The 14,538-nt window shown below is 40.7% G+C and overlaps 1 protein-coding gene across 2 annotated transcripts; it reads left to right on the plus strand.

Annotated features, from left to right (window-relative positions):
* The first annotated feature begins 421 nt into the window (after positions 1-421).
* On the plus strand, positions 422-5,812 carry luc7l3 (LUC7-like 3 pre-mRNA splicing factor). 2 transcript variants are annotated; one of them, XM_026325770.2, is made up of 11 exons: positions 422-645; positions 948-1,014; positions 1,119-1,158; positions 1,248-1,392; positions 1,545-1,619; positions 1,849-1,953; positions 2,228-2,389; positions 2,627-2,979; positions 3,246-3,436; positions 3,575-3,795; positions 5,189-5,812. In XM_026325770.2, exons 1-10 carry the CDS (start codon positions 547-549, stop codon positions 3,760-3,762), a joined length of 1,425 nt encoding a protein of 474 aa, XP_026181555.1. In that variant the 5' UTR covers positions 422-546; the 3' UTR covers positions 3,763-3,795; positions 5,189-5,812. The 2 variants fall into 2 exon arrangements, with proteins under 2 accessions (XP_026181555.1, XP_026181554.1); XM_026325769.2 differs by having other exon boundaries at positions 3,575-5,812.
* The last annotated feature ends 8,726 nt before the right edge of the window (positions 5,813-14,538 follow it).

Genomic DNA, 14,538 nt, shown 5'->3' on the forward strand with positions numbered 1-14,538 from the left:
TCTTCCCGAGAAGACCCTGAAAATGATGAAAAATCATTATGTTTGATCTTCTTAGATACTGTAAATAATTATAGGCTCTACAGTCTAACAACACGTTTGACTGTTTCTGATTTATTGCAGTTCCTACATAATCCTGTTTGATGCTTCCCAGTTCTATGTAACATGTTATTTAATCCTGTATGTCCCAAATAAAGCTTTAGTGAAACTAACCTAACTGTAGTGACTGTAGAGATGAAAGAAATGGCCATGAAATGCTGGTATTAGCCGTCAAAAACACTTAAAATCAAACCGATAAGACCTGCAAGATGAGGGACAATTCATTTCTTGTTATTTCTAAGTTTGTATTTTCTAAAACATGTACAAGTCTGTAGGGTCAATGTTCTATTGTTAGCATTGTACTTCCGGTTCAGGGATATATAAGGGGTTGTAGGCTGGTTGGTAGCACTGTCTGCCATTTTGATTAGAATCAGTTTGCGCGCAATATATGTTTTGAATAAGATCTCCCGTAGGTTTTCTAGCACTAAAGGCTTCACCCTTTTAGCCAAAATGCTTTCCGCAGCCCAGTTACTCGACGAGTTAATGGGCCGAGACAGAAACTTGGCCCCTGACGAGAAACGATCTAACGTACGATGGGACGACGAGAGCGTAAGTTAGCATCCTGGCTAACGTTAGCCTAGCTGGAGTCATGAGCTATCGTAATGTTAGCCAACTAAAACGCCCAAACTCAGATTGTGTGTGAATTAGCTCGACTGAGCTGTTTGTCATTAGTTCAGAAAAACGCAGCTTTAGCTATTTATTTGCTCTCAATAAGGCACGTAGCTTTAGGGTTTGGGTTCGCACTCTGCTGCTACCGCAAGAGTTGAATGGTCTGTTTTAGCGCTTTATATCACTTACTGAACGTTATTCATTCTTTCAAAATAAATAAAAATAGATATGTCTTCATTAAGGTCTGTCGATACTATCTGTGTGGATTCTGCCCAGCGGAGCTATTCACAAACACACGCTCTGATTTGGGTAAGTGCACAACTGTAGGTCATAGCTGCTATACACACATTTGTAATACCATAGTAACTGTTAGATGTTATTTGAAGTTAACTAAAGGTTTTATTTTTTCCCAGGGCCTTGTGAGAAAATCCATGATGAAAATCTCAGAAAAATGTAAGTTCTGGTTGTAGTTTTATAAAAAATAATGAACCCAAGTCCCAAAACGTGCATGTGATAACTTGTTGCTTTCTCATTTTGTGCAGGTATGAGAAGAGCTCCAGGTTCATGAAGGAAGGCTATGAGCGAGACTTCCTGCGCTATCTGCAGTCTCTCCTGGCAGAGGTGGAGCGGCGGATTCGTAGAGGCCATGCTCGGCTCGCGCTTTCCCAGGCTCAGCAGAACGCAGGGGTTAGTGCTCTGTTTTAGTGATGTTGTTCTGTAACTTGTTCCTGTAATTTCAATAAAGTGTAAGCTTTCTCCTCAGTACGTGCAGTGAGTGTCTTCATAAGAATGACATTGTCAGTGTTTGTACCTAAGATTCAGTGTGTTTTTCTGTGCAGGGACCTGGCCCATCAGGAAAGAATGAAGAGAAGATTCAGGTTCTTACAGAAAAGATTGAAGACCTAGTTGTACAGGTTTGTAAGAAATATGATTAGTGCATGCTGCCCTTATTTTTAAGATACTGTAATCTGTCATGTATTACTTTTGCCAGGTCTTATCACAGAAAGAACTAAGATGGAATCTATAAGTTCTTATCATTAAATAAAATTGTCATTTGTTAATTGACGTCAAACTATATCCTCAGTGACTGTTATGACACAGCATTGTGATACTATGATGTGATTCTGTTTCACTTTTGCTCAGATTGAGGAGCTGGGGTCTGAGGGTCGAGTGGAGGAGGCCCAGGGAATGATGAAGCTGGTGGAGCAGCTAAAGGAGGAGAGGGAGCTGCTCAGCTCTACCCCCTCAGTGAGTCAGCCAACATGAGACTATTTAGCCTACAGTCACTGCTTAGGATAGTAGGCACTGCTCATGTAATGCTATCTGATCAAAGTCAAACTAAGCTTGGACTGAAAATGATTACACCAGTCCCACTAGTGTTCATCACAACTAGCTAGAAGTTACACCTCAACATTAAGCATCCTGATTTTCAAAAATAGGCCTATAGAGGTTGGACAAGCACATAATCAGATACATTCTTTCTTATGTTTGTGTTTATGTAATGTCTGTACATATTTTCCAGACCATTGAGAGCTTTGCAGCCCAGGAGAAACAGATGGAGGTGTGTGAGGTGTGTGGGGCCTTCCTTATTGTGGGTGACGCACAGTCGCGAGTGGATGACCATCTGATGGGCAAGCAACACATGGGTTATGCCAAGATCAAATCCACTGTTGAGGAGCTCAAGGTAACAATATCACGTCATAAATAAAACATATGCAGTGAGATGCAGCATGTAGAACTTGTGTGGTATGTGTTAGATGGGTCTTAAATGTTCTCTACATATATATAGATATATATATATATATATCTATATATATAATGAACATTCATGAATGTGAATGTTTAGTAGGTCATTTAATTTGGAATAGGTCTGATTTTTGATTCTTGTAATTCACGAGGACTCTTGCTTATTTATTTCAAGGAGAAATTACGTCGTCGCTCAGAAGACCCCCAAGGTGAAAACCCAGCGCTTAAGAGGGACAGAGAAGACCGTGAGCGAGAGAGAGAGAAAAAGCGCAAAGAAGAGGAGGAGAAGGAGAAGGAGCGGGAGAAAGAACGTGAAAAGGAGAGGGAGCGAGAGAGAGAGAGGGAACGTGAAAGGGAGAGGGACCGAGATAGAGAGAGAGACAGGGAGAGGGACAGGAGAGCACGACGAAGCCACTCCAACAGCCGCCATTCCAGTCGAGCATCAGACAGGAAAAGGAGCAGATCTCGTGATCGCCGGAGGTCCAGGAGCAGAGACAAGGACAGGGAACGGGAACGTAAACGCAGCAGGTATGGCTGTTTATCTTGAACCATGCTTGTTCATCCAAAACCAGTAAATTGTTATGTTTAGCTTGCTTCTTGAAGTAACTTATTAGTGGTAAGTGGGTCAAAATTTATCTCGACTTCCCAAAAAAAACAAAAAAAAAAAAATCGTCTCCAGAAATGAGGGAAAACAAGATGTTAATGGAAACTTTGTCATGCCCGTCTTGTATGTATTTTTTTTTACATATTTAACCTGTTGACTTCAAAGCTTATTCTCCTCCTCCTTTCTGTAGGAGCCGGGACAGAGAGAGGAGGCGCAGTCACGAACGCTCTGACAGAAAGCGTCGCTCCCGCAGCCGTGACAGGAGGAGGTCTCGCAGCTCAGAGCGTAAATCTCACCGCCACCGCAGTCGCAGCAAGGACAGGGACAGAGAGAAGGACAGGGACAAGGACAGGGACAGAGAGCGGACATCAAAAGACAAAGGTGAGGATTTGGAAATGGATTTAGTGTGTACTGCATGCAAAGTCAACTATCTTTGCTTACTCAGGTGGTCTGTTTAGCAGACACTATTATACTATATATACTAACAAAAGCTGTACACATTACGTTATGTTTTGTCAGACCGTAAGACGACAGAGGAGAGGAGCAGCTCTAAGAAAGTCAAACACTCTGACGGTGATGCAGCTGCAATCAAGGCTTCGTTGGAAGTGGAAGCAATGGAGACAGAGGTGGCTGCCTCTGCCTCCTCCCCTCTGCTTAATGGCCAGCAAGAGCTCCTCCATTCTGAAGGTGACACTCAGTCCAATTAAAACTGATCTGATAGGACCTCAGATCAGGCTCAGGTAAGTGCGTCCTCCTCCTTGCCCCCCTGGCTCTCAACCTAACCCACCACCCTCCCACTCCTCCTGCCTATTCCCATCCCCCCCTTCCCACCCTCTCACTCTCCCTCTCCCACCCTGTTTACATTCAGTTGAATACCTATGATTTTGTCTTATGTACTATATGCATATATCTTTATCCTGTTTTTGAATAGTGCATCATAAGTATGCACTGAAGATGAAGGACTAGGCCCGATGAATGAGAAGAAGGTAGAAAACATTCACACAAAGCCAAGAGGGAAAGGCCAGTGTAGCCCTGAGCAAACATGCCCGGAGGTACCCCTCGTTTTGTATCGGTTTTTGATCCTTACAGATGTAAATTTATTTTTGTGGAGAAAATGGCAGCAGATTTATAAAAAAAAAAATAAAAAATTAACCAATCCAGTTAAATTCCTGCCTGTATTTACTTGTTTTTACTTTTAAAAACTTTAAAAAAAAATTTTATTGAGCTTTTACACTTCATACAGGGAGAAACACTGTCACTGTGTGTTCACATATGTTATATATATTATATTAATATATACATTTTTCTTTCTCATATGTAAACACACAGATGTACTGTTAGCCTTCGTGCCGTAACCATAACTCAATTGCCATGGATTTGTTGTCCAGCTCATTGTGCCTGATCATGCCATGCAGTGTGTGTTTGGGGGGGTGTCATAGCAAACATAACTGACTAACTGGAGGGTAGGGTTTATCGAATGAATTGCAGCTGACTTCCATACCTCACACAGCGTTGGTGTTGTGAGCAAGACCACATGAGAAAAAGGGCAAATTAAAAATCATGGATACTGACTGTCAAACTGTGCAGGTACTCACCCCAGGTACTCCTTTCTCTACCCACATCCATTTCTGAATGCTGTTGCCTGTTGGACAAAACAATTTTGTACTTCTCCAGAACATGAACCTGGAAGCTCGATTGTGTATTTGTTTCTTTGTTTCTCTCATTTGTTAACCTTTTGGAAAAAATCAGTTGCATTTTCATTTTGGCAGAGGTAATATCAAACAGCTATCAAATGAATATATCTCAAAGGTCTTGATCAAATCTTTTGAAACTTCACTGTTGCAAATTTCTAATCAGTTACAATAGTTAAAAAAAAAAAAAATACAGAAGCAATATGTTAAAATATCAGGATTTCCTGGTCAAACATAGTAACAACTATAAATGTTGATTGTGATACTAAATTATTTAACAATGTCACTTATTTATGATCTGCACTTCTATTAGAAATAGAGAAATATTTTTGCCTAAATGTCATGTAGCTGCTATTGTTGCTTCAGTAGCAGTAGATATTGCTACAAGCACATATTCTGGGATCTTTGCTAATATTGCATTTTGTGAACATTTTTGCAACAGGGGAAGCTGCGATATCTGGTGGAGGAAGAAGTGGAAGAGTGCTCCCATCCTTACCCTGAACCTGACTCTTCGCTGCTTGAAAACAAGGTGAACCACAAATGTGTAGTGGCTTATTTAAAAACATGAACATACATGTGTAAATGAGGAGACAGGAAAAAAGTACACAGGTTTTCATGTTCCAGTACCTGTCAAATCAATTGGCCGGACAAGGGCAGTTGTGGTTCATCTGATGTATTTTTTTGGTCTAGATGTCAGGCAGCTGTTGCTTTAAATACCAAACTTGGAGAAGTTCAGTATGTTTTGGTTTTGGTTTTGTTTTTTTTTTAATTTGATTTTTTTTGTTTTTTTTTTTTCTTGAAAATCTTACACACCCTCCTTGTTTCTTGGCATTTAGTGAAAATGAAATAAACAGTACTTGTGGTTTGTTTTGGTTTGTCAGGTTCCACTTCACTTCCTGACCTTTTTAAAAAAAATAAATAACTCGGTTGAAAGCATATGTAAAATGTTAGGCCCATGACAGGGTGTCTCTTTTCTCCTCCACTTAGAGCTCACATTGATTGCTCTTGTCCTCTTACTGTAAAATATCTTGACTTTAATTTTGATTAAAACATTTTGAAGACTGAAGAGTTGTTTGATTTTGCTCCACTTTTTGTGTCTACGTTGTCCTGATGAATAAAAAGTAAAAACTATACATATATTTTGGTTACTGATACATATTTACTGTCTGTAACAATTATATTAGACATTATCATAAAAGTTGGTTGGTTTAGCTGATTCGAACAGTATTGAAGTTAAATTTCCACTTAATGAATTTGTATTTTATGGACATGGGTAAAATGTTTGCATCTCATGATGCTGTATTAGCATACACCTGTATTTTTCAGTCACACTATCTTGCAAACAGCTGCCTTAGTCTACCAGCAGAAAAAAATGTGCCAAAGTTACATTAGCAAAAATACAATTTAAATATTAGTCATTGATCACATAAGCATTTTCCCCATTTAAAATCACTCACCTTAATATCACTGATGTGGCCAGTTGATTTTAGAAGTCACAATTGGTTCAGTGCAGTTTAGTGTACAGTGAAAGAGCTTGGGGTGACTGTAGTATGCATACATCTGTATCTGGATGGTCCTGGTAACGGTGAGTCAGTATCCTGGGCACAGACTGCACTAAAGGACAAAAGAACACTCAACAAAAAGGTTATAAAAATCATATGCCAGAAATTTTAAGAACTACATTTCCAAGTCACTGAAAATTCCTGAGTACAGTTGAATCCATTAGGAAATTGAAGGAACATGGTATACGTGTAAATCTTCCTAGATCAAACTGTCCTCAGAAACTAGGGGGACTAGTAAGACACCAAGGCCTCTTCTGTTATGGACATGGTTGACTGCATACAAGTGTACATACAGTGTCAAAAAAGCCAAATTAAATTAATCATGATTCAATACATGTAAAAAGGGGGATGAACAGCTAACTTGTCAGACTATAATGCTGCTATACCCTGGTAATAGTATCCTGTTACTACCGACCTTGCAAGCAAGACATGGATTCCTTATAGGAATAGAATAATTAAAATATATACACTACACCACTCTATTATACTCAAGCTTTCAGTGTTTATTTTACCTTTATTTGTTAACGTTTATGTTACAGGGAAAACACAAATCCTGATTCTTTCAGTACTATTAGATTATATCTGGCTTAAAAATGTTACATTATATTTACATTTATTATCAAACATCACTGTCAGTGACACAACATTCGGTTCTCTCACAAATGAAGTCTTTATCCTAATTCCTACCCAAATACTGCAGTGTATGTCGGTTAAACTGCCTGCATACTAGGCTTGATGTTTTTGCCTTGGTCCTGACCTTTTCAGACCAGGTGCCTGAGGAGAAAGCATGCAGGAGTTCGTTAGACTTCATCATTTGAGTGTAATTAAAAGCTAGTGGGCATTCAGGTCAGTGTGTAACCGGGGTTTATAAGCAGCACCCTGCAAACAGTTCAGACAGACTGTCTGTCAAGCCAAGAGAGAAGACATTAGAAAAAACGTCCTTATCCACTGTGTTTAACCATAAAGACAATATGGCCAATCAGTAATGTCCATTGTTGCTCATGTTAAGGTTGTGATCATGGATAATGTTTTAAAATGATCACATGCTGCATTCAGTCATAATTTGTTCTCCTGAAAAGTCTTGAAATGGAAACTGTCTGCTTTTTGTCCTTTGGCAAAATTTTGGTATGTTACATTATTCGTATTGTCAGAGGGGAAATAGCAGATTTACATAGACTCAAATAGAGTTCAGTTAGTGTTAGAAGAATAAATAGCTTTGGGGGTTTGAGTACCCCACAGGCAAATTATCCAACAATTACACATAACCATGCTTGATTGTGCAGGTGGACTGGCCCAGCTGTGACCTCTGCTCCTGCCTGCCTCTCTCTGACTGCTCAGGCTCACTGCAAACCTTGTCAGAGCCTTTTGCCATGAGAATAGGGCATCGTCTCCTCCCTTTATGTCCCAGAACACCAAAGTAGCAGGTGGGCTTAAGATGGTGTGTTAACTTCTGGGACTGAAACTGAAATATGAAACAGTGACCCATGGGGGAGAGACCCTGGTTTGAGAGCCAGGCACACTGCTCATTTGGGGAGACAGACTGGCACCAGGCAGCAGCAAATATGCAGTGTTAGGAGTTGGATATGGAGACAAAGGACTGAATTTGATTTCTTGGGCATCATCAATTGTACTTTAATTATTAATATACTGCAGAAATGTTATTTTGCATTACAGATCAGCAGGAGGCAGTATGTACCTGCTTTTGACTGAAAGAGCAAACTGCATGTGTGTGCACAATAGTGCAGATACAGTATTCGGTGAGACATATTGTGCCTTTTCTTTGTTGGTTCACACAGGAACATGGAAAAAACCACAAGAATAGTAACTCACTTCAAACAGCATCATCATCAACAACATTAACATCCCATTCTCTCTGTAACACACAATCTGTCTGTGTCATTAGGAAAGCAGTATTTCCCCAGGGTATGAGTTGCAGCAAGTGGAACAACAGACGAAAGCAACAACAGGAGGATGGTGAGCTGAAAAGACACTGGGAATGACAAAGTGACGAAGAAGGAATCAGGGGGCGAGCTGGAGGGAGTCAGCCTGACGTGATGCTAAACAAGCAGGGTGAACAAGGATAATGGAGATAAATTGTCTTCTCCTTTGTCTGCTTTTACTCTCTTTCACATATACACACAGTCAGTCTGAAGTGAAGGTCGAGTAGGAAAGCAGCATGAAGATTATGCAGTGGAGAAGGCAATTCATCAGTGCTGTTGGCATGCTGTCTGATTAATGACCAAAACTCCAACACACACTCAGCTTATGTCAATTGTCAGTCATGTTCTGATGGGGGAATATAATTTCCTCTAAAGGTGGCTGCCATTCGTGCTGAGCTTGTGTCTATTGCATGCTTCCTGCACACTAATATTCTATCTTACTGTTTATTGGTATCACATCACCCGTTATTACAGATGATGTAGTGATACTAGATATCCTCCCAGGCACTCCAACTGCAGATTAGTGTTGCAGAAATACTCAAATTGCAGCACTATGTTTTCCGTTCGGTTGCAAATCTTATATAAGCTTAGCAGTCTGAGTCCCATCTTGAGCCAATTTGCAATGGGAGTAACACTTATTTATAACACACAAAATATAAAAGAACTAGTGTGAGATACAGCCTTTTTAACACATAGTCCTCAAATTGCAAAGATTTAAAAGTAACTGGACACTTGGCTATTAAATGTTTCTTGGGCAGCTGCATGTTGTTTCAGTGAACTGACTAAAAGTCAAGTTGCAATCAAGATTAAGGTGGAGCTGTCTGTCAGTATGAAGAGTAACTAGCCTTTTGTTAATGTTTTTGCTACTGACAGGAGCAACAGGATGAATGCAGAGGAGGAATCTCCTTGCTCAGATTCACCCAAATGCATTCAAATCCATTAGACAACATTTCATCATTCAGCCAAAGCGACTGAACAGATTTTCAGAGTGAAGACGTGGAATATCCATGTCTGGCTGAGTAAATCATCTGATCTCGATGTAATTGAGAGTAAGTGTTTCACTTACTGAGGACCACACCAAAAACCTAGAAAGCAAGAGATGGATGATGGCAGCTGAATGTGGAGGCCTGGGACAGCCTCACCAGTCAAGACACAAAGTCTCTGCTGATGTCTATGGGATGCAGTCATCAAACTGTCATTGGCTCCATATGAAATTAAATATTAAAATATGATTATTTTGTTTAATTTCATGTGCATCAGTCCAAGTTCTTTGACCGTTTTGGCACAATGTATTAAATGGCTACATCCCAACATTCTTACTTTAGTGATACAGACCGGAAATTAAAGCTGGGACTTGGCACTTCATGTAGCCATCACTTTTTTTAAACTGAATGTGCTGATGCGCAGAAGCTGAAGAATTGTAACAGTTCAGATACTTTTGGTATTTGGTTACACCCATCTAGTTTCAAAAGTACATTATCTTTATACAGTACATTTGTGTCCATCTGTTTAATTTCCCAGACAGGCCAAATTTTCAAACTGGACAGCAAAATACCTTTGTTTAATATTGCACACCACCACTGTGCCTCTGAAAATCCATAGCGTCGAGTCATCTCTCAACCTAACACAGTGAAACCGAAAACTTGTTTCTCTCATCACATACATGTTTAGATTGGGGTTTAGTTAGGCATTCGCTGTTTAGCCTGCAAGTTGTAAAATCAGAATTCTCAATAGCAATAAAGGAACCACATTGGATCATCCTTTAGTGTTTGCACTGCACCGTCTCCCTCCTTCCCTCAGCAGATGGCTCCACCACAGGAATGGGCTCTGAATCGACGAGTAACAGCCCAGTAGCTTTCTTTCTGTCTTTCTCTATGTCTGACTCCTCCTTCATGTTCTTTCCTTATCTTTTCTCTCTTTTTCCCTGCAGTCTTTGCAGTTCTGGCCCTGGATGAGCCACCTGGAGCTTGGAAACCGGGTGGCAGACGGTGAGAGTTTTCAGTCTCCCCCACCTGAGCATCAGAGCCCTTTTGTGGGTTTGTGGTTGTTGGAGTGAGGACAATCCTGTCTCCTGTGTTGCTGAAAGCTCAAGAAGGAATAGTTGGAATGTGAGAGTGACAAGAATATAAAAGACATAAAAAGCAGGAAGGAGTTTAGAGCATGTTTGGAGAAAATAATGACATAAGAGGTTGAATCACTTTTTTCACTGTTTCTGTCAAATACAACCATTAAAGAATATATTATATTATGAAATAGTTAGATTATGAAGTTTTTGTTTCAGACAGAGACTCTGAGTACTCTGGGTACATTTTTGGGTCTAATATGTGGGTGAAGTTTATTTCATGTCAAACTCTTCAAGGATACACTCAGCGACTCACACGTGAAATACACAGCGATACCAAATCATCCCCTGCTGTAACCCTGTCTCCATGTCAAAGGCTCAAGCTGACCTTACCTAATTTGAACCATAACTCACATTTGCGAGATCCCGGAAATATGCATCAGGTGAAATGAAAGTAATTCCACAGACCGAGCTAACACACACTCCCCACACAGCCAGCAGGGGAGAGAAGCCTGGAGGAGATCTGGAGCACAACAAACGGCAATTATCACCAAAAGTCTGGCTGACTAATGTGGAACAATGAAAAGAGCATCATTATGGAAGACTGTTATTTTCATTTACTCTTCTTTTTTTTTAATATAAAACCCAAGATAACAAAGGTGACCACACAATTGTGTGGCTCATCAACAAGACTGACTTTTTAGCACCATGACAAGCTCCAGCATCATTAGAAAACCATTAACATCACCTATATTTAGTCATTGATCTTAGACGGTGTCACCCAAAGGCCTCTCGTTACAAACTGAATTAATGCTGCTCTTTTTTCGGTCCCTGTCACTTGTGAATGATCATTGTTCTGTTGGTTCATGGGTATTGACCCACTTGTCTTCTGATTGCCATTTAGGTAAATCCATTCATTTTCTGCGGGTATGGAAAAATGATTGATCTCATGCTTATGTGTTAGAGACCTAAAGAGGCTCTACAGACCATTTTATAATTATTGGTGCTTTCACTGTCTAAGCGGTGGTTAAAGGGGTACATGTCAGTCATCTTTGATTTATAACATATGACACAGCTCTTCACCAGTACACAAGGCGATAATCACAAAATGTTTTCAGCTATCACATCTTAATCATATCCTGGTGGTTCTCAACTGGACAATGCTGGACAATGGGACTTGCTACTAACATGGCCTTGACTTGATACATAAACACATACACACCAAAATCTCTTGTCACTACCAACATAATCTCCTAAGCATAAGAGCAGCAAAAAGCAAAGGACATCTACTTTACTTAGCAAATATAACCTACTGGATTGTGTTTAATATGTAATATTTTCAAAAGATGCCTGTAATAGCAGATGTTCTGCATTCAGGGTCATTTGCAATTTATAGGTCGATTGAGAGTAATGACAATGTATAGGGTTTACTCCAGTTTCCTCCCACAGTCCAAAAATGTTAGGCTGATTGGTGCCCATAGGAGTGAGTGTGAGTGTGTGAGATTGTTTGTCTCTATGTGGCCCTGTGATGGACTGGTGACCTGTCCAGGGTGGACCCCTGCCTTCCACCCAAAGAGAGCTGGGATAGGCTCCAGCTGATCCCTGTGACCCTGGTTAAGGAATAAGCGGGTATAGAAAATGGATGGATGGATGGATGGATGGACAATGTATAGATAGTGTGAAAATGATGCTTCTCAGATGTGTTTTCCTCTATCTTCTCCTTTCCAGGAAAATGCTGATGGTCTTGTGTTCACCTTCACCCAACCCTTCTCTTTCACAGCACACATTTCTATCCCATGAATTATATATCTGATTAATTAAGCTCGTCATCACAGTCCATGGACAACTGGAAATTCCCTTCTGTTCTAGTTAAAACAAAAAATGAACCCCCCTCTTCCTTCCCACCACCCATGCTGCTGTCATTGTCAGCTGGGTGTTATGGATGAGATGGAGGACTCTGGGTATTTATTGGACCCCTTGGGATTTTGCATGGCATTGCAGAGGGGAATACAATGAAATAAGATACCAAGATAAAAAGCCTCATGTAGGACTTCAAAGCTGAGCAGCTGTTTGAAAAGTAGTGGAATGAAACACAGTCTGCACCTTGGTGATTTCAAAGTACAGGAAGGCAGTGCCTCAAAGAGGATACGTGCACATGGGATGCAGCATGTAAACACACAGATGTACAGTTAATGGTGTGACTATATAACACTTGCACTTGCATCACAGAATAATTGAATTGCAGCAACATGTCTCTTGGTGCTCCTTGCTTTTTTTTTTTTTTTTTACAGTAACATGATTTTCTAATTTATCCTCATCGCGATGATGAAGTTAAGGCTTATTAATCCAAGCCCAGTGTAGCTCCCCTGTGTTGTCTGCCTCACAGGCACCTTCAGCATTATGTAACCCAAAGGTTTAAATCTTCCACAAACCTCAAGTTCCTGGTCTGACCACAAGTCCCTCAGCCCAAGGTGCTGTCAGTGCAATAAATTTGCCTAGCAGTTATTGATCCATGCTACGCTCACAAAAAGATGGCTCTGCTAGGCCCTCAAAGACATTTTAAAAACACCCGTGAACACTTCTACTCTCCTATGACAGCAGGGAGGGGGTGTTCATGCATGTCTGTGCAGAAGACACAAGCAAAGCTCACATTCTCTCTCTCTCTGTCACATGCACACATTTTACAAGCTTTCAAGCACTGCACCATGGAACAATGGGCGGTGGCCTCTGCACTGTGAATCTTTTGGCCTTTCATCGATCCAGGGCTTCAGGAGCTCTGTATTGATTGTCCCGCTTGCCTTGTACAGAAATCAGTCATGTACCTGTCCATTGATGCTCTGTGGTCAGCAGTGCTGTCTTTTATTCTGCCCAGATATGAAATTATACTGACAAGTAAGTGTTAAAGAAGGGTTAACATGCTAACAGGCAATGCACCTCAGAGCGTTTGCAATGAAAATGTCCATGTAAGCATCCTTAAATGGGCTTTCAAACAAGTGAAGCAGTGTACTGTATGTACTGTGTTCCTAGATGTATCATCAGCCATGCCACTGCTCAGCTGCAAACAGTGTCAGGTGGCATTACGCTGATGTACAGTATTTGTGTGTGCTTGTGTGTCTCGGTGTAAGTGTTTGCGCCTGCATTTGTATGTGTGTGCGGCTCATTTTCTGTAATCATCCTGTGTGTTAGCTGTGAGTAATGAAGCTCTAGGTGTCTGGTGGATGCTGCGTAATCATGCAAATCAGCACCGTGCTCATTCCTTGCAAGGATATTACAGGCCATACCGGACACTGAGCAAGGCCGACCTCCTCCTGCCTGATTTATTCTGCCCTCTTCCTACTGTCCCTCTGAATGACACCACAGCACTAAAGGATGACAAGGTAGAAGAAAGGCACAAAAAGGGCAGGAACATGTAGAGGCTGAAGAAATTAGAAGGGATTGGAAGGAGGAGGGGCAGAATTAAAGCAGTAGATCAATGTATAACTTAGCGTATTCACTGAATATACTATATACTCTGTGTATTCAGATTAATTTGTAAATTACTCGTATGTTTTCTCTTGTGACTGCAACCAAGTGGCATACAACTAATCTGCATCAGCTTGTTGGATGTGCCATCACTATGTGGTACAGTAAACACAGTGACAGACAGAAGAAAAGCATAATATAAGTGGCAGGCAAAAACAAGAGCAATGTGTAAAGAGCAGAATTACATATATTGAGTGCCGTCAAGGTATACAATGTGTGTATATTTATTTTGTGTCAATGGGAATGACCATATGCAAGTTGCAAGTCTGTTGTGTCTACTGGTGTGTGTGTGTGTTTTTCAGACTGAAGAAAATGAGGACTGACATTTGCACTGATGTGCACTGAAATGGAAAATACAGTGGAGGCTGACAAACACCTCACTCTCACCTCAAAACGAAGAGCAGGTCAACTTTACAGCTCTAGACGCAAGCATACACACACACAGGCATGCTCCATGTAACATTTTGTTTACCCTGGGTTTAAGCTATTGCTCAGTACCTCCCCTAGCTCACTTGGTCTTTAAAACCCATCAGATATCAGAGCGACACTTTGGGCACCAGAAAAAAAATCTTTAATCTCACTCAGACATCAACATAAACCCATTCTACATCTGATGGAACAAAATACAGAGCCAGGGTCTTAGGATACAGTGGATCATGTTATGATGTTAATGTTTCCTGCTGATTCCTGGCAACTGATTCAATAC

This window comes from Mastacembelus armatus, chromosome 8 (assembly GCF_900324485.2).
Source record: "Mastacembelus armatus chromosome 8, fMasArm1.2, whole genome shotgun sequence".
In the NCBI taxonomy this organism is placed as follows: domain Eukaryota; kingdom Metazoa; phylum Chordata; class Actinopteri; order Synbranchiformes; family Mastacembelidae; genus Mastacembelus; species Mastacembelus armatus.